General features: G+C 51.6%; 1 protein-coding gene across 1 annotated transcript in view; it reads left to right on the plus strand.

The window, feature by feature from the left end:
- Nucleotides 1-18,080, plus strand: part of CTSH (cathepsin H) — a 21,568-nt gene extending 3,488 nt beyond the window's left edge. Inside the window, exons 2-12 of the mRNA XM_011938400.1 lie at nt 1,058-1,089; nt 2,840-2,945; nt 4,192-4,262; nt 4,852-4,956; nt 7,397-7,483; nt 8,350-8,405; nt 10,360-10,441; nt 12,017-12,085; nt 14,409-14,515; nt 16,723-16,848; nt 17,639-18,080. Coding sequence (XP_011793790.1) covers nt 1,081-1,089; nt 2,840-2,945; nt 4,192-4,262; nt 4,852-4,956; nt 7,397-7,483; nt 8,350-8,405; nt 10,360-10,441; nt 12,017-12,085; nt 14,409-14,515; nt 16,723-16,848; nt 17,639-17,714 — 894 coding nt within the window. The 5' untranslated portion in view covers nt 1,058-1,080 and the 3' untranslated portion in view covers nt 17,715-18,080. The remainder of the gene's footprint in view (nt 1-1,057; nt 1,090-2,839; nt 2,946-4,191; nt 4,263-4,851; nt 4,957-7,396; nt 7,484-8,349; nt 8,406-10,359; nt 10,442-12,016; nt 12,086-14,408; nt 14,516-16,722; nt 16,849-17,638) is intronic.
- Nucleotides 18,081-18,852: the final 772 nt, after the last annotated feature.

The raw sequence follows: 18,852 nt of genomic DNA on the forward strand, positions 1-18,852 counted from the left end.
AAAAAAAAAAAAAAAAAAAAACTGCCTGCATTCCCAGCTGCTTATTTGAGCAGGGTTTCCCAGCCCTTTGACCTATAAGAAACAAAAATAAGACCAGAATTAATGCTGAACCTTTTCTCAATTAAACAATATTCACTCATGAAAATATAAATCCATTGTGGGGGATGGGTAGTAGACTCCTGTTTATTTCATTAAGAGATGCATTTCTGATACAATTTTACTTTTGATGTTTAACAATTACTTTTCATAATGCATAATACATTTGAAATGTTTTAATCATTTGGGACACTAATAATAATTATGATTACTCAATTCAGAATAATTTTTTTTTTTTTTTTTTGAGATGGAGTCTTGCTCTGTCACCCAGGCTGGAGTGCAACAGCACGATCACAGCTCACTGCAAGCTCCGCCTCCCAGGTTCAAGCGATTCCCCTGCCTCAGCCTCTTGAGTAGCTGGGACTATAGGCACACACCACCATACCCAGCTAATTTTTGTATTTTTGTGGAGATGGAGTTTCACCACGTTGGCCAAGCTGGTCTTGCACTCCTGAACTCAAGCGATCCACCCACCTTGGCCTCCCAAAGTGTTGGGATTCCAGGCATGAGCCACCGCACCCAGCTGGAGTAGATAGATTTTTAAATTAACTTCTTACTGAAATATAACATCATACAGAAAGGGGCACAATTCATTAAGTATGCATTTCCACGCATTTTCGCCATCTGTACACACTCGGGTGACCAGTGCTCAGATGAAGAAACAGGACATGAGCAGCACCCCAGAAGCGCTTTCTGTGCCCCCACCCAGTAGGCATAACCACTATCCCGACTTTTAACACCATTGATTAACAGTACATACTTTTTCACATTAATTTGGGGTATAAAACCAGGAAGAGTCAGAGTTTCTTTTTGCATTCTGCATTATATCACACCATTTTTGATGTTTTAAATTTAGCCCAGTTTTCTAAAATGCAAATCAGTTCTAAAGTGCCCTACTTTACTATAGACTCAACGTTAGTGTGATGTGCCCAGACCTAATTTTTTTTTTTTCTTTTTACAGAGAAGTTTCACTTCAAGTCATGGATGTCTAAGGTCAGTGCCCAACTTCTTCTTTCTGAAGTTTTTCATTTCACAGTTTCCTGTTATCAAACCAAACTGTCCCAGATTTGAAACAATGAAAGAGGGAATTTCCAACTTTGCCTAATGGGGTCTTTCCAGACGTTGAATTGGCCAAACACTGGGAAAGATGCAGTTAAGTAAATTCCTTCCAAATAGTGGTCCCAAGTGATGAACTTGGCTGACAGCCTTCCAAGCCCTGGGATTCGTTTCTGTATTTTGTATTCAAAGCATATTGTGGAGAATGTAAATTAGTACAACCATTGTAAAAAAAAAAAAACAAAAAAACAAAAAAGAACAGTATGGTGGTTCCACCAAAAACTCAAAACAAAACTACCATATGACCCAGCAAGCCTACTACTGAGTATATATCCCAAAGAAAGGAAAATTGTATAATAGGGAGATAACTGCACCCTCATATTTATTGCAGAACTAGTCACAATAGCCAAGATACGGAATCAACCTAAGTGCCTATCAATGGGGAAAGCAAACATGGTGTATAGACACAATGGAATATTATTCAGCCATAAAAATATGAGATTCTGTCATCTGCAGCAACATGGATGGAACTGGAGGCCAGTATGTTGAGTGAAATAAGCCAGGCATAGAAAGGCAAATATTGCACGTTCTCACTCATATGTGAGAGATAAAAAGGTGGATCTCATGAGGAAAGACAGTAGAATGGTGACTACCAGAGGCTAGGAAGGGTAGGGAAGCAGGGATGAAGATAAATTGATTCATGAATACAAAGAAATTTTTTTTTTTTTTGAGACAGAGTCTCACTTTGTCACCCAGGCTGGAGTGCAGTAGGGCACTCTCGGCTCACTGCAACGTCCACCTCTGGGGTTCAAGCGATTCTCATGTCTCAACCTCCTGAGTAGCTGCGATTACAGGTGCCTGCCACCACGCCCAACTAATTTTTGTATTTTTAGTAGAGATGGGGTTTCGCTATGTTGGCCATGTGGGTCTTGAACTCCCGACCACAGGTGATCCACCCTCCTCAGCCTCCCAAAGTGCTGGGATTACAGGCGTGAGCCACCACACCTGGCCCAAAAATAATTAGATAGAAGAAATGAAACCAAGTGTTTAGCAAATAAGTAGATTGGACTGTAGTAAGCAATAATTCATTGTGTATTTCCAAATAGCTATAAGAGAATAAGTTGAATGTTCCCAGCATAAAGAAATGTTTAAAGTAGTGGATATCCCAGTTACCTTGAATTATTACGGATGATATGACTATATCAAAATATTACATGTATCAAAAAAAGTACATCAGCTATATATCAATAAAAAATTATACACATTGGTTTTTAGAAAACCAAAGCACACTGTGTACTGGTTGTCAAATCAGTTGAGGAACACCAGTGCTTGTGCTTTTGAAAAATGGTGATTTTTGCCATAAACTTGACCCAGCACCAGCAGTGGCGTCCAGGAGTGCCCCGCATGTGGCAGGTCTGTTCACAGTGCGTCTTGGACTGCAAGCTGACTTTCAAGCAGCTGCATGGTTTTCATTCTGGCCACAGGACCCTGAAGATGGGGTTGTTTTGTAACTTCCCAAATTTCTCAGCAGAGACTAAGGGCAGTGCCCCGCCCATTAACACAGATTTGGCCTGTGAATGATAGCAGAAAGAAAACCTTCATCTTTCCTCTTACGAAAACAAAAAAGTCTCCCTCTGGGGAGCTGTATCCTGTTTCCATGACTTGCTGTTGGTGTGTTTTGTTTTAGCACCATAAGACATACAGCACGGAGGAGTACCACCACAGGATGCAGACGTTTGCCAGCAACTGGAGGAAGATAAATGCCCACAACAGTGGGAACCACACATTTAAAAGTATGTGGACACCTTCCTTCCTGGAAGGCAGTCAGTTAGTGAACCAGCCCATGAAAGGGCCCACTGGGTGCTGGTGGGTGGAGGGAGCAGAAGCCCGGGCTCTGAAGTTGTGTTTGGCTGACCTCAGATTGTGGCTCCGCTGTTACTCTCTGTGTAATGTGGGATCGTAAATTTGGGACAAAGCCGGTACCCCTCTGGGTGGTTGTGAAGTTTACAAGAGACTGTAGAAGCCCCTGCCCCATTCCTGCCGTCTGAGGGTCCAGCCTAGAAGCCAAGCTCTGTCTTTGGATTGTTGTGGGGGGTAGGGGTTGCTCATGGGCTCAGAGCAGCCCCTGGGAACATCTGCCTTCACTCCAGATTAATTTCACTAGAAACTCACACACACATCCAGCGTATTTGCTAAGGACTCTGAGAAATATTGGTAGTTGACTAAATTGGTAATAAAGGCATCAAGCATGAACTGGAAGGAAACTTGGGCTTGAAACTCATTTCTGCCCAGTCCTAGCCTGTGACCTTCAGGGATGCTAACATGGGCAGTAAAGAGGAAATGAGGCCAGGTATGGTGGCCCACGCCTGTAATCCCTGAAGACGAGGTCAGGAATTCGAGACCAGCCTGGCCAACATGGCGAAACCCCATCTCTACTAAAAATACAAACATTAGCCAGGCATGGTGGCAGGCGCCTGTAGTCCCAGCGACTAGGGAAGCTGAGGCAGGAGAATCGCTTGAACCTGGGAGGCGGAAGTTGCAGTGAGCCGAGATTGTGCCACTGCCTCCAGCCTGGGCAACAGAGCGAGACTCCGTCTCAAAAAAAAAAAAAAGAAAAAGAAAAAGTGGAAATGATCACGCATCCCTCCTGGGGCTGTGTAGAGACCAAATTAGGCAGCAGGTGGGAAGGCCCCTGGCACCAGTGGAGTGGTTCTTTACCTAGCCATCCGTCAGATTGACGAGGGGAGTATCGAAAAAAGTAAGTGCCCAGGCTCCACCCCAGACCAACTGCATTAGCATCTCTGGAGTGTGGCCCGGATATCTATACCATTGAGAAAGTTCCCCAGGTATTTTAGCAGCACTATAAGGGCTGACCTTAGCATACTGAATTATATTAAATACAGAAACTTAAAGGAGATGAGTTGCAGTCGTTCTAAACAGGATACACGTAAACAGGAGGTTTTATCATTTTTTCTTGTCTCTTCCTTAATGATTCACTAGCCACCTGTTTTATTTTGGTTTTTTCCTTCCTGTTTGTAGTGGCACTGAACCAATTTTCAGACATGAGCTTTGCTGAAATAAAGCACAAATATCTTTGGTCAGAGCCTCAGGTAGGTATAATTCATTGCAACCAAACCTGAATCCTTTTAGTGAAACCTTTGGAACAAATTTGGAGCCTGCTCTGCTTCTAGGCAGATTCAGTCCCATCCCCAGATGCAGCTGAGGGTGTCCCCAGATTTTTTGGAGGAACCAGAGTAGTCAGCTCTCAGCAGTCCAGGCCCATGGCCTTAGCAATGTGGACCCTTAACTTCGGGCTCCCAGATTAAAATATAGATGCTCAGTTAAAAATGAATTTCAGATCAACAACAAGTAATTCTTTAGCATAAGTATATTCTAAATATTGCACAGGATATACTTACACTACAAAGTTATTTGTTGGTTACCTGAAATTCAAATTTAACTAGGTGAGCTGTATTTTTATTTGCTACATCTGTCTGCGCTATCCTAATGCTCTGGACTCTCAAGGGGACATGTAATTTAGCATTTGGGAGCAGTAGACAGGAGAGGGAAGGTTCTGACAGCTGCAGTCTTTCTCATTCTCTCTTGGTGATTCCATTTTTATACCTTTCTTCTTCTTGTTGTCAGAAAGGTGTTTGGTTTTGTTTATTTTCCTGAAAATAATGTATTTGGTTGTTCCAGAATTGCTCAGCCACCAAAAGTAACTACCTTCGAGGTACTGGTCCCTACCCACCTTCCATGGACTGGCGGAAAAAAGGAAATTTTGTCTCACCTGTGAAAAATCAGGTATGCTTGGCAATCTCCATCCTCTCCCTGCAAAACAGCCACACTCCCAGACAATACACCAGGAAGAACAACTCAAAAGGTCCACAAAACCACCTTAAGCACATCCCTGCCTCTGTTTCCTCTCAGCATCTCTCCAGCCCTCTTCCTTTGAGGGGCCAGGGAGGTCAGCACTTCTCTAGGCTGCTCTGGAGGATGCAAAAGTTCCTCTTTATTGGGCTAAAGTTCACTGCCTTCCTTCTCTACACCTCACATTTTCCCATTGGTCCCAGGTCTCTCCTACAGAGCCATCCAAAACATTATGTTCCCTGTGCCCATCTGGACACCAGAACCCCATGCATCTCCTCTTCCCCGCTCCTTCCTCTCCAAGCCACCAGGGTCCAGCCCCTGCCCTGGCTGGCCGCATCCCTCTGGTTAGTCCATGTGTCATGCATCAGCAAGTTTCCCATGGCGGGGGCTGGCCTCTGTGGCCCTCGTTGTGGGGCACAGAGGGCTTAGCAAGGTGAGAGGCCCCGCCTTCCTCCATGGGGGAGCAGTGGGGGGGTCTTAACACAGGCCCTGTCCCAGAGTCTGGACCCAGCCCCCGCTGTTCTCCCAGCCTGCTGTGGCCCCTCCCCTAGCAGTGAACCTGCTGTGGCCTCCTTCAGAAAGACGCTGACCTCTGGTCTCTAGGAAATAACAAGTGAAGGTTTCCTTCCTGGAAACTCCTGGCTTTCCATCAAAATTCTCCATGAGAAATGTTTTTTCACTTTCCAAAAAGCCATGCAGCACAGCTTTAAATCCTCCCGGGCTCACAGTGTTCATGGAGCCTGCCAAGTGTTGGATGTTTAACTAGCACCCAGGAGCCAAAGCAAACCTCTCCTTGCTGCAGGGAGTGGAGCAGAAGCCTACCTTTGCCCCTGTGACCTTTTTAGACCCTCTGAGAATTACATGACAATTCAGGGCAACACGTAGTAAGTGTGGAAACCTAAACCTGCTCACCACTTGGACAGGTAGGAAAGGGAGGCCCACCAAGAATTTTCCAAGTCCTCCTGTTAACTGATCCTGGGCTATCAGGCAGAACGCAGCCAGCTGGGCTAAGGGAGCAGAATGAGGTACTTCCTGTCATAGATGTGTGCTATGTCTTACTGTGGCCGCTGTGTGGGGATAGAGATGGACAGCAGCCCCAGCGTCCATCAGCTCAGCACCCCCTTTGAGAGTTTCTCACTTTACAGGGGGGGAGCCTGAGAGGGAGGGTGATTTGCCTGAGGTCCAAGGTAAGTAAGTGACAGAGGGGACTCAAAACCAGGCCCCTGCCCCAAGTCTAGCACCCAAGGCTCAGCCCAGCTCTGCCTCCTTCAACAGTGAGCATAGTCTCCCCGGAAGTGGCCACGCCTGCCTCATTGACTGTCTCAGGGAGTCTCTCACCAGGCCGTCCCTCCCTCCCCCAGCTGAGAGAGATATGTAAAGGGAAGAGATTGGGGGAGGCCAGTGTGAACCTGGGATGATGACATGGAAGGCAGGAAGGGGACTTAGAGACATTTCAGAAGCCGAAGATGAAAGACTGAACCAGCGAGGCAAAGAAACAGGGATGAGCCCGAGAGAAATCCTTACAGCAGCCACCAGCATTGTGCCCATGGGGGCGACTGCCTGACCAGCAGGATCTGACCTAACCCTGCTAGTGCCCTGCAAGCAGGAACCCTCGCCATTCCCACTTTACAAGCAATGAAGCCAAGGCTTCGAGAGGGGAAGTGACTTGCCCAGGTCACCCACCTGGTGTGTGGCAGAGCTGGGACGTGAACCAGGCAGGCAGGCTGCAGCCCCCCACACCTAACCCTCATGTTATTCTGGAGGTGTTGTGAATAAGGGGGCCAGGCAGCGGCAATGAACTGTCAGAAGGTGGGGAGATGGGTGGATGGGGCGGGTCCCCCAGAGTCTGGGGTGTCAGGGGTGTCTGGGTGGGGTTGTCTGGCAGTTAGTTGGATGTCTGAGCCTGAGTGGAGGTCAGCACTGGGCTAGGGTTTGGGGAGCTGTTAGTTTAACAGGACTGTGGGCAGAATGAGACTGGAGGTGGAAAGGTGAGAGAAGGTTCTAAAAACAGAACTTTGGGGCATCCTTCTACGGGGAACCAGTGGGGAAAAGAGGAGCCAGCTGAAGATCGAGAAGGAAGAGAGCCAGAAGACTGTAGAATGGGGTGGGGGACTCTAGGCCCTGGCAGGATGGTGGGGATTGGCCACCAAGAGGTGAGGATTGGGATGGGCCAATCCTGCTGCTCCTGCTCCTTTGCAAGCCTCTCAGGACTTGTGAGGCTCCCAATGAATGGACCTGGAATAGGGCTTTGTAAACTGTCAAGGCACTTGAGGACTCGGGAGCTCTGGCAGGATCAGCAGAGGAAGGCAGAAGGCAGGGCTGTCTCACGGTGTCCCCATCACTGATGTCCTCTGCCCTCCGCTGGCCTTTCCAGGGTGCCTGCGGCAGTTGCTGGACTTTCTCCACCACAGGGGCCCTGGAGTCTGCGATCGCCATCGCAACCGGGAAGATGCTGTCCTTGGTAAGAAATCAGCCACAGGCCACCCCCTGCAGAGGACACCCCAGCCTGATGTGGGCCAGGCCTGAGCCTTTGGTCTCCCTGGAGCACTGGCTAAGGGTGCTGTTTCAGGTGGACCCAGATGCCCCAGCCTTGTGGACATCTAGCATGAGAATCTTAACTGATGCTTTTCCTGGGAAGGATCTGAGTTTATTAAGGAACTGGCCCAAGGGTTCATTCCCAGGTGGATCTGGGTGGTCCTTAGCTTGACAGCCTGGAGCCTTCCCCGCGGAGGGGTTCAGAAAGGCGGAGCCTGCCTGGTGGGTAGCCAGCTAGGAGCTACGCCCTTCCCAGCAGCCTCAGTTGTCTTCATGAGGGAAGAGCTGGGACCTATGCATCCATCCCCTCGCCCACATGAGAGGGATGATGCCCCTGCAGGAACTGTCCTAGCCCCCTGCCTCTGTGTAGGAAGGAGGGAGTGTGCACAGCAGGCCTGGGGAGGCCATGAGGGCCCTAGGTTGAAGACAGGTGGGGGTAGGGTTTCTGGCTAGGCCTGTTTCCCCCATCCTAGACACCACTGTGGGACCCCATGCTCTGCATCGTATGGGCACACCTACAGGGCAAGGGCTTGGATCCAGCAGCCCTCGCCCCCTCTCACCTTCCCTGGCTGCCCCTGCTTACTGAGTCCCTCCCGACATATGCCAGCTGCTGAGCTGGCACTGCAGGACATACAGCAACTGTTCCTGCCCTTGGGGAGTTTATAATTTGGTCACCTGGACACAGCACTGATGGGGCCCCAGATGTGGCCCAGCCAGGGAGGCTCAGCGCCTCGTGCCAAACCCTTGATGGCTTCTCAGTTCGCAGCTTACTGGGTTGTGTCCTTCTTCCAGGCTGAACAGCAGCTGGTGGACTGTGCCCAGGACTTCAACAATCATGGCTGCCAAGGGTATGTCCCTGACCAGGAGGGGCCCAAAACCTCCTCATTTCCCACTGACCGCTTTGACAGGATCCAGTGTGTGCTGGCTGTGCCACAGATATAATCCCACCACTGCCCTGGGTGATGGCTAAATGGTCTCTGTCATACAAGGGCGGTCACCTCACATGGCCATGTCTCATAGCCAGGACAGGGCAGAGCTAGAATCCGAGCCCAGGCCTCTGTCCTCTCTCCACTGTATCACCTGGCTCTCCACAGCACGGTTGACCCCACCTGCCACCAAGGCCTCTGGGAGTGTGGCTAAAAGAATTTAATAGAGTGAGCAACACACCATTACACATCATGCTCCAAACCCGAGATCCACACACAGATACAGGGTTGGCCTTTAGATGAACTTGCTAAAGTCCCAGCCTCCCAAGCTCCTTGCGCCCTGTGAGGGTGAGGTGGCCGTGCATAAGGGCTGTACCTTGCCTGGATCTGCTTTCCTGGCCCACTCTAAAGCAGGTTGCCAGGAATTTGCTGACATTTCTGAAGTGACTGTGGCCCTCCCTTCATGCAGTGCTCTGAGACATTTCGGTGGCCTTTGCTCCCCTGGCACATTGTGTGCATAAAGCCAGGCCCTTGGGGTGCCCTGCCTCAGCTCCCCTCCACCTCCCTGGGGCACATCCCTCTCCCAGGCCCCAGCCCCTTTGAGCTGGCTCTTCCTCCTGCAGGGAGCCGTGCTGCGGCCGAGTCCTGGGGACCCAGGGGTGAAGTCACAGCCTGCTGTCAGATCCACCATCCTGCTCAGTGTCCCCTCACTTCTGGTCTGTTTCCGTTCCACAGCTTAGAAATCTGACCCATAGCAAGAGTCTGACATTTGGGCACTCTGGGGTCTCACTGTTTTTATTTTTATTTCTTTATTTATTTATTTATTTATTTATTTATTTATTTTTGAGACAGAGTCTTGCTCTTGTCACCCAGGCTGGAGTGCAGTGATGCAGTCTCGGCTCGCTGCAACCTCCGCTGCCTGTGTTCAAGCGATTCTCTTGCCTTAGCTTCCTGGCGGTGGTACACGGCATTACAGGTGTGCACCACCACACCCAGCTAATTTTTGTATTTTTAGTAGAGACGGGGTTTCACCATGTTGGCCAGGCTAGTCTCGTACCCCTGACTTCAGGTGATCTGCCTGCCTTGGCCTCCCAAAGTACTGGAATTACAGGTGTGAGCCACCACATCCAGCCTGTTTTTCAAAGGAGTCTGTTTGCTTTGGTTCAGGATGGTACTTCCTTTTCTCATTCATACAACAAATATCATGGAGCACCCACTGTGTGTAGGCCCTGGGGATACAGCGCTCGGCAGAATTGGAGGAGCGGGCATTCTGACAGGCTCAGACAGACCACGGTCAAGGCTAGACTAGGTCAGGTGGTGCGGAATTCTATGGAGAGAAACAGAGAAGGGATGGGGATTGCTGGGCAGCTGCTGAGTTTTTGTTTAATCTGGGAAGCCATGTGATGTAGAAAAAGACCCACTTTTGAACCACTTCCCAGCTTTAGCTGTGTGGCCCTGGCCAGGTTATTCAGCCTCTTTGCCTCAGCAAATTACAGCATCTACCACACAGGGTCGACACGAGGGGTCAGGGAGTCATGCCTGGGAAGCACCTGCTCAGGGGCACGGCCGTGTTGATGACTGCTCTGGGCTGATGCTGTTGACCGTGGTGTGGGGCTGTGCACTCCTGACAGGGCGGCTGGCCTTGAAGGGTCTCTGTCCCACTGAGGCACGTTTGGACTGGTCCTTGGACTCCGGTGGCCTCACCTGAGTTTGCTGAGTCTTATCTCAAGGCCTCTCAGAGACCCCCCCTGCCACTGGGACATGCCCAACCAAGTCCCCAGCCTGCCAGGCCAGACATCTTGCTGCGCCAGCCCCCGAGGGTCCCGCCTCTATCAGGACAGCCCCAGGTGGGCTCACCTGTGTGTATTTCTTGCAGGGGTCTCCCCAGCCAGGCTTTCGAGTACATCCTGTACAACAAGGGGATCATGGGTGAGGACACCTACCCCTACCAGGGCAAGGTAACTCCAACAGCCTCCGCTCTGTCTCCTTGGTGTATAGCACGCCTAGTTTCACTCCCTCCCCAGCCTTGGAAGACATCCCTTCTCCCTCCACCTCCCTCCCACTGGAATTCTCACAATTGTCTGTGCTCTCCAAATTCTTCCTTCCCCTCCTCCACCCACCTGAGCCCACTGCTCCTCACTAGTCCAGGGGCCTCTTATTCTCCCCCCATACCCGCTCTGCAGTACCATATCTCTCCTTCCTGAGCCAGCCTTCCCAGGACCCCTCCTTCCCCCTACCTGCCCCATCTTCCTGGCTCCTCTCCCTCCTGTCACGAGCGCCATCCTCTCGCCTCTAGCCTCTGTCCATGCAGTTGGCCTCTTGTGCCAAGGACCTTTGGGGGCCCACCCCCACCCCCACGCTATCAAGGCTGCTGGTTCTCCCCACCATCACCTCCGCCCAGCCTGGCCACAGCCAAGTGACTTGTCTTTCCCCGAGACCTGTTGCTCCTCCTGTATTTCCCCTCGCGGTGACGAGCGGCACTGGCCTCCCTCAGCATTTCCTGGGTGTCCATAGTCCTGTCAGGCCGGTCCCCCTCCCTACCCTGCCCTGCCGCCAGCCTGCTGACCACCATAGACCTCACATGACTCCCTTTGCCCATCTGTGTCGCTGACCGCTCAGACTGGGGCCTCCATCCAGACCCCTGAGGTCAGACCCCATGCCTGCCTGAACCAGAAAGCCACAGAGGCTCCATGAGGCCTTCAGGAGAAAGCCCAGACTCCAACTCAGTCTCCCTGTCCCTGTCTCTTTTACTCTCCCTTCATTTTTTTTTTTTTTTTTTAAGATGGAGTCTTGCTTTGTTGCCCAGGCTGGAGTGCAATGGCACAATCTCGGCTCACTGCAACCTCCGCCTCCCGGGTTCAAGCAATTATCTGCCTCAGCCTCCTGAGTAGCTGGGATTACAGGCACCCACCCCCATGCCCAGCTAGTTTTTTGTATTTTTAGTAGAGACAAGGTTTCACCATCTTGACCAGACTGGTATAGAACTCCTGGCCTCGTGATCTACCTGCCTCGGCCTCCCAAAGTGCTGCGATTACAGGCGTGAGCCACTGCACCTGGCCAACTCTCCCTTCTTAACCTCACGCCCAGGCCCAGCCCCATGCTGGTTCCTAAATGCCAGGTCCTGCCCTCCCTCCAGTCCTGTCCGTTGTCCTGCTGCCTTCTCTCCTGCCTTGAAAGGGCTGTGCTTCCCTCCTTGTGACCTTACCCCTGCACCTGCCTCTTGCCAGCATTGTTTCCTGGGCTGAGACTGTCCCCACTCCCCTGCCACACAGGCTCTGACTCAGCCTCCACTTCTCAGCGAGTTTCCTCAGGCCGGGTCAGGCCCCTCCCCAGGCTCCCACCACACACCATGTGTGCCCACCTCTGCCAAAGCCAGGACAGGACCATCTGCTACCAGACCCTAAGCTCCTTGAAGACAAGGATGCCAGGCCCTGGCACATCTTGTTTTGTTTAGTAAATGTTATTGAACGGGATGGGGAGGCTGAGACTTCAGGTCCCTAACCTGTATTTCATGCCCTTTGCATCCTCAACAGGATGGTGACTGCAAGTTCCGGCCTGGAAAGGCCATCGGCTTTGTCAAGGATGTAGCCAACATCACAATCGTGAGTGCCGATCCCCCTCTGGGATGGGGAATGTGTCCTGATGAGGAGACCTCTCTCACGCTGTCCGATAGCCAACGGGCCCAGCAGGGCAGCCTTTCTGGCAGCACATCCCTTTGATGAGTTCAGATTATCATTGGGTCTCAGTTGCTGTGACAGTGACGAGGTGGGAGATGGGAGGGAAAGTGCAAACTGGCAGGCAGGCTCTTCGGTTCTGAACTCCAGATCTACCCATGCCTTCATTCTTGTGGTTCTATTTTCTTGCCTGTAAAATGCAAGCAATTGTCCACATCCCACAGAAGCAGGTATGAGCATGTGCTTGACACAGCGTGTGTGAGACTGAGGAGGGTGAGTGCCACTCAGGATGAGCCAGGTTCTGTTGTAATAACAACTGTGCCCAATCTGCATGGCTGACAACAGTCAAAGGGTGTGTGGCACTCCTGCGCCCATGCACAGCTTAGGGAGGGTGGTGTGTGCTTGGTGTCATTGGCCTCATGCAGGACTAGAGGGAAAGAGGGTGGTAAATGATGCCCTAGCTCTAAAGCCAAAGCAAGTCGCCCAGTCACAGTTGACCTCAAGTGAATAGGGATGTGTGGTCTTACCCTGCTTCTCCCAGAGAGAACTGGAACGTGAGTGAATGCCCTCATGACTCCAGTGTGCATGCGTACAAGTGTGGGAGGGTGTGTGTGAGGAGTGGAGGAATATCCCTCAGGTTGTGTGTGTGCCCACGAATATATGTACAGTTCACAAACGTGATGTCTGTGTAATGACAGCAGCATTACATTAAATGTAATGACAACCATTTAGTTGAAGCATATGCCAAGCTCTCAGCAGTAACATCCTTAACTTGATGGAGTACTTCTAGGCGATGTACCAACCCTCAACACACACTATCCCCTCTAGACCCGAACTGGCCCTAGGAGATGAGCATCCTTATTACCTCATGTGACAGATGAGGAAACGAGCTCCAAGTGGTTAAGTAACATGCCCAAGGCCACAGAGCTAGGAAATGGATGCTGGATTTAAACTAAGAATATGTCATTCCAGAACCAGGGCTCATTGCCTTGACAGCGTACAGCCCACACCCTGTACTCAGGATATCACCCTCTTCAGAATGTTGCTGCTGTCACTCAAGCTGGCTGCTCTGGGCCGTGATATCCCACAGACAGGTGAATTGGGGCCTCAAAGGTATCCTTTGCGTGGTCCCCAGAAGAGCCTCATTGGTGACAGCTGCAGGGCCCTGACGACCAGGCCAGAACTGGCATTCAGCCCTCTTGGGCAGGCCCATGGGGTGGAAATTGTGCCACCCACAGAAGTCATCACCCCTGTGCTGGGCTGGCCTCTGTGCCCTCCATGTCTCAGATATGCCCCGACTTGTTGGGCTCACAAGGCCTCGTCCACATACCAGGAAGGAAGGCACTCCCTCGCCAGGCAGCTGTTTGCTTTTCACCGCTGGGTCTCTGTCCACCCCTCCAGGGAGGCAGGATGGAGGGAGGCTGGGCGCCCCGTCCCTCCTGCACTTGCTTCCCTTCAGCAGGGCCCTGGCCTCAGCGCAGGTAACTTTCACCCCCATTTCAACTCCCAGAGGTCTCTTCGTTAGCACACTTGAACCCAGCCACCCCCAACCCAAAAGCTCCAAAAAGTGCTGATGCCTGAGCCCCACCCTGCAGATACTGTTGTAGTTGGTCTGGGGCGCAGCCTGGACTTGGGGTTTTTTTAAAGTTCCACATGAGGTTCTACCTGCTGCTGTCACCTGGTCTCTGCAGCTCTGTTCCAAAGCTGCAGCCTCCAGGAAGCCACCCTGACTTCCCCCACCTGCCTTCCCCCTTGGAGGGGACAGGTTCTACTCAGAAGGCACACAGCCCTCAGCTGGGTCTTCTCTTGTTTCCAACGCCATCTGGGACCTACCCGTGCGTGGTTTATAATCCGTGTTCTAGCAGCAAAGCTTTGTGGACTGGGTTTATGGGTGCCGGGCGTCCCAGGGTAGTGGGACATCACACCCATCTCTGCAGCCCTGAGAGCTGCTGGCCCAGGAGAGGACCTCAGGGAATGGGTGTGAATGACTGAATGAGTAGGTCCACGCTGTACCCCAAGGTCCCTATCCCAGAGGGTGCAGGGTTTCCTAGGAGCAGAGTTGGGGAGAGGAATGAGAGATGGCCAGACAGACCCAGCCAGAGACGGGAAAGGAGAGAGGCCACAGGGGAGCTAGTTCTGGCCATGATGCTGCTCTGGGCCTCTAGCCCCTAGCTTGAGGCAAAAGGCTGTACTGTGAAAGGAGTAGGGAGGTGACAGGCCATGTGTGTCTGTCTCGGTCCTGTTTCTACAGTATGATGAGGAAGCGATGGTAGAGGCTGTGGCCCTCTACAACCCTGTGAGCTTTGCCTTCGAGGTGACTCAGGACTTCATGATGTATAAAACAGGCATCTACTCCAGGTGAGTCGGGGTCCCAGGAACCAGGAGGGACAGTGGGGAGGGCCTTGGTGGGCCTCCTCACACCCCACTCATGGGACTTGGGCTCGCAGCCCAGACTCCTGTGTGTCAGACCCTTCATGACACCTGCCAGGTGCTGGGCATTTTACACATCCCTCAGGTAATCCTCACACAGCCCCAAGGGCTAGGAGCCACAGCCTCTTCTCACAGCAAAGGAGAGAAGGTCAGAAAGGATACAGCAGACACAGGCCACCTGGCTAGTGAGAGCTAGGGCCAAAATGTGAGAGCTCTGTGTTCCTTAACAGAAGAGCTGCCTCCAGTTTGAAAAACCCACGTTCAGGCCAGGCGTGGTGGCTCACGCCTGTACTCCCAGCACTTTGGGAGACCAAGGTGGGCGGATCACTTGAGGCCAGGAGTTAAGAGACCAGCCTGGCCAACATGGTGAAACCCTATCTCTACTAAAAATACAAAAATGAAAAAAGAGCCAGGCATGGTGGTGCGCACCTGTAATCCCTGCTACTCGGGAGGCTGAAACACAAGAATTGCTTGAACCCGGCAGGTGGAGGTAGCACTGAGCCAAGATTGTGCCACTGCACTCCAACCTTGGTGACAGAACGAAGCTCTGTCTCAGATAAAGAAAACCTATGTTTAAAACTTTGAAGACATAAAATAGGGAGAAGAGAGTAGCTGCCCTCACACACTAGGATCCTGTGCTGGAGGAGTCACCCAGGCTTCTTCAGAAAAACCAAGCTTTTAGTTTAGTAAACCTCTTTACTACGGGGTTTCTCTCACCAGCACCTCTTCGCCTGCCTGGTTTGCAGCCTCACTTCCCTCCCTTCATCAGTTGCTGCCCTTTAACGTCACTCGCGTCTGTGCTCTCCTCTCCCTCCCTGAGGCTCTGCCCTGGCCATGATTGTCCTTGGACCCCCTAACCCCCCACACACTGTTCCAGCCTCCACTGGGAGCTCTCTGCCTTCTGAAACACTCCTCTTGACACACCAACCTTTGAATGCACCAGTGTCCCTGCTTTCCCAGGGTCCTACCCTCGGGAGGACCCTCATGATCTGGTCCTCCCTCTTTTTCCACACTGATCTGTCATCAAACCCCTGTCTCCTCTCTTCCACCCTGCAGCCCTCACCCCAGCCACATAGAAGGGTTCATAGTTCCATGGGCATTCCCTGCCTCCTCAGGGGGCCTTCCCTAACCCACCCTGCCCGCCCCCGCCCTGGTAGGTTTGATCCCCCTCCTGCGGGCTCTGTCACCCTCCCACTGTCACAGCCCTCAGGCCACTGTAGAGAAGCAGCTTCTTTGCCAACCTGCTCCCTGCCAGACAGGGCTTCCAAGGGACAGTTATGCATGCTGCCTGGATCCCAGCACCTGGCCCCAGGCCTGGTGCGAGCCCATGGCCCACTTACACATCAGCTGAATTCACACCTGACCACTGCAGTTTGTTCTCTTGAATTTCTTGGAATTTCCTTATGGAAGCTAGTTCACTTTTGTAAACAGAAGAAGTTGTATTTTTGCCATAGGTGTAGAGTAATATTTAATAAATGCAGTGGCAACAAGGCAAAGCTGTGTTAAATTCTGCCAGACGCTGTTGCCTGAAGAAGGTGCAGTAGGAAGGCGGCTCTCTCCTTGCTAGGAAAGAGGGAGTAGAAAGTGTCAGGGGTGAGACATGGGCCAGCACCATATGGAGAGTCTCCCAACAGGAGCAGAAGAACCAAAAGAACTAAAAGGGCCGGGTGTGGTTGCTCACACCTGTAATCCCAGCACTTTGGGAGGCCTTGGCGGGTGGATCACCCAAGGTCAGGAGCTCAAGACCAACCTAGCCAACATGATGAAACCCCATCTCTACCCAAAATACAAAAATTAGCCAGGTGTGGTGGCGCACGCCTGTAATCCCAGCTACTCAGGAGTCCGAGGCAGGAGAGTTGTTTGAACCCTGGAGGTGGATGTTGCAGTGAGCAGAGATGATAGCACCATTGCACTCCAGCCTGGGCAACAGAGTGAGACTCCATCTCAAAATATAAAAAGAACTGAAAGGAGTTCTCTCGCGGTGACTAAATGTGATGAAATCACCACCTTACATGCCTCCCTGGTCCCCTGTGGGGAACATTGCTGTAAAGTAGTCAAAGAGGCGTTGCTGGATGGGACTGTCATCGCTTTTATCCTTCCCATATGATCACCTCTTTTTAAATTTTGTTTTCCAGTACTTCCTGCCATAAAACTCCAGATAAAGTAAACCATGCAGTACTGGCTGTTGGGTATGGAGAAGAAAATGGGACCCCTTATTGGATCGTGAAAAACTCTTGGGGTCCCCAGTGGGGAATGAACGGGTAAGCAGCTCCCAGGTCTCACTGCTGGTGGGGGGGGATGTTGCTCAGGCCTGGAGGCCCTGGGGGCATCACTTCCACCTCAGAGTTACGGCTTCCACAAATGAGCTGGTCAGCCAAGCCCTAGCCCAGGCCAAGGGGAAAGGGAGCATGAGAATGTAGCCTCCACATCTCCAAGCCCCCATTAGCAGCCCTCACAGGGCCCCAGGTCTTCAGGATGCTGCAGGGAGAGCAGGAGACCAGCTGGCTCAGAAGGACTGCTAGGAAAACAGCTCAGAACTCGGAACTCTGCTGGCACGAAATCAGTGTCTGGGAGGGTCTGTCTCTGAGAAATCAAGGCAACAAATGTACCCCCGATCACTGACAGCCCCTCCTTTGGGGAGAAAAGGCTGGCATGGGGCGGCCTTTGTACGTGCTGCTGTGCCTTTGTTCTGTCCTCCTCCCAGACTCCATGTCTTCATCTGAAAAGGAGAGCTTTCGTGTTCCCTCAGGGTCCTGTTGATTAAATAGCTGTGTGAGGGCCTGGCCAGGGCTAAGAGGGGGCCTTTGGTAAATTTTCGGGAGAAGTGGGATATGAAATGTTCATTTGTCAGCCAAGGAGAAGGAAGAATGAATTCTTCATAAAGTCAGGTCAGTGATTTGCTGGTGATCAAATAAGCTGAATGCTACTGTTTTATGAATAAATTCAGAGGGTCTCATCCCTAAAGTCAGCTCTTGGTGAGCAGCAAAACATTCTAGAAAGGCCTGTGGTCAGGAGACCGCCGGCTGGGCCTCAGCTCCTCTCTTTGCCCAGGTACTTCCTCATCGAGCGCGGAAAGAACATGTGTGGCCTGGCTGCCTGTGCCTCCTACCCCATCCCTCTGGTGTGAGCCATGGCTGCCGCAGTGCAGACTGGCGGAGAAGGAGAGAAACGAGCATCCTGGGCCTGGGTGGAAATCCTGCCCTGGAGGAAGTTGTGGGGAGATCCACCGGGATCCCCAGCATTCTGCCCTCACCTCTGTGCCCAGCCTAGAAACCTACAGAGAAGGAGGAGTTCCACCACGAGCTCACCTACGTCTGTGTCGCAAAGATCACCAGCCATGTGCCTTAGTGTCCTTCTTAACAGACTCAAACCACATGGACCACGAACATTCTTTCTGTCCAGAAGGGCTACTTTCCACACATAGAGCTCCAGGGACTCTCTTTTCTGTATTCGTTGTTCAATAAACATTGAGTGAGCACCTCCCTGGATGGAGCATGCTGGTCATCAGTTGCCCATCTCTACTGAAAATACAAAAATTAGCCAGGCGTGGTAGTGTGTGCCTGTAGTCCCAGCTACTCAAGAGACCGAGGCAGGAGAATTGTTTGAACCCGGGATTGGGAGGTTGCAGTGAGCTGAGATGGCACCACTGCACTCCAGCCTAGGTGACAGCGAGACTCTGTCTCAAAAGAATAAAATAAAAAATAAAAGGGGCAGCCAGGCGCAGTGGCTCATGCCTGTAATCCTAGCATTTTGGGAGGCCAAGGTGGGTGGATCACAAGGTCAAGAGATCGAGACCATCCTGGCCAACATGGTGAAACCCTGTATATACTAAACATACAAAAAATTACCTTAGCATGGTGGCACATGCCTGTAGTCCCAGCTACTTGGGAGGCTGAGGCAGGAAAATCGCTTGAACCCGGGAGGCGGAGGTTGCAGTGAGCCAAGATTGCGCCACTACACTCCAGCCTGGCAAGAGAGCAAGATTCCATCTCAAAAAAAAAGTGGGGGGGAGAGGAGCAGGGGGGGCTGCAGGGGTCAGTTCCCTCCTTTTCAGCCATTTATCAGACACCTACAGAGTGTCCACTGTGTGCAGTCCTCTCCTGTACCAGGCACTGGGGAGCACACAAGGATGTTTCTAGCATCCAGTGTTGGCAAGACTGTTGTGAAATAAGCAGAATGGCCCGTGCCTTGGTGCTGTTTGGAGTTAAAGAGATCGGCAGGCATGGCTACTTCCAACTGGGATAAACAAATTTCAAATGCACTTC

The sequence above is a fragment of the Colobus angolensis genome, unplaced genomic scaffold (assembly GCF_000951035.1).
Source record: "Colobus angolensis palliatus isolate OR3802 unplaced genomic scaffold, Cang.pa_1.0 Scaffold172, whole genome shotgun sequence".
Lineage (NCBI taxonomy): Eukaryota > Metazoa > Chordata > Mammalia > Primates > Cercopithecidae > Colobus > Colobus angolensis.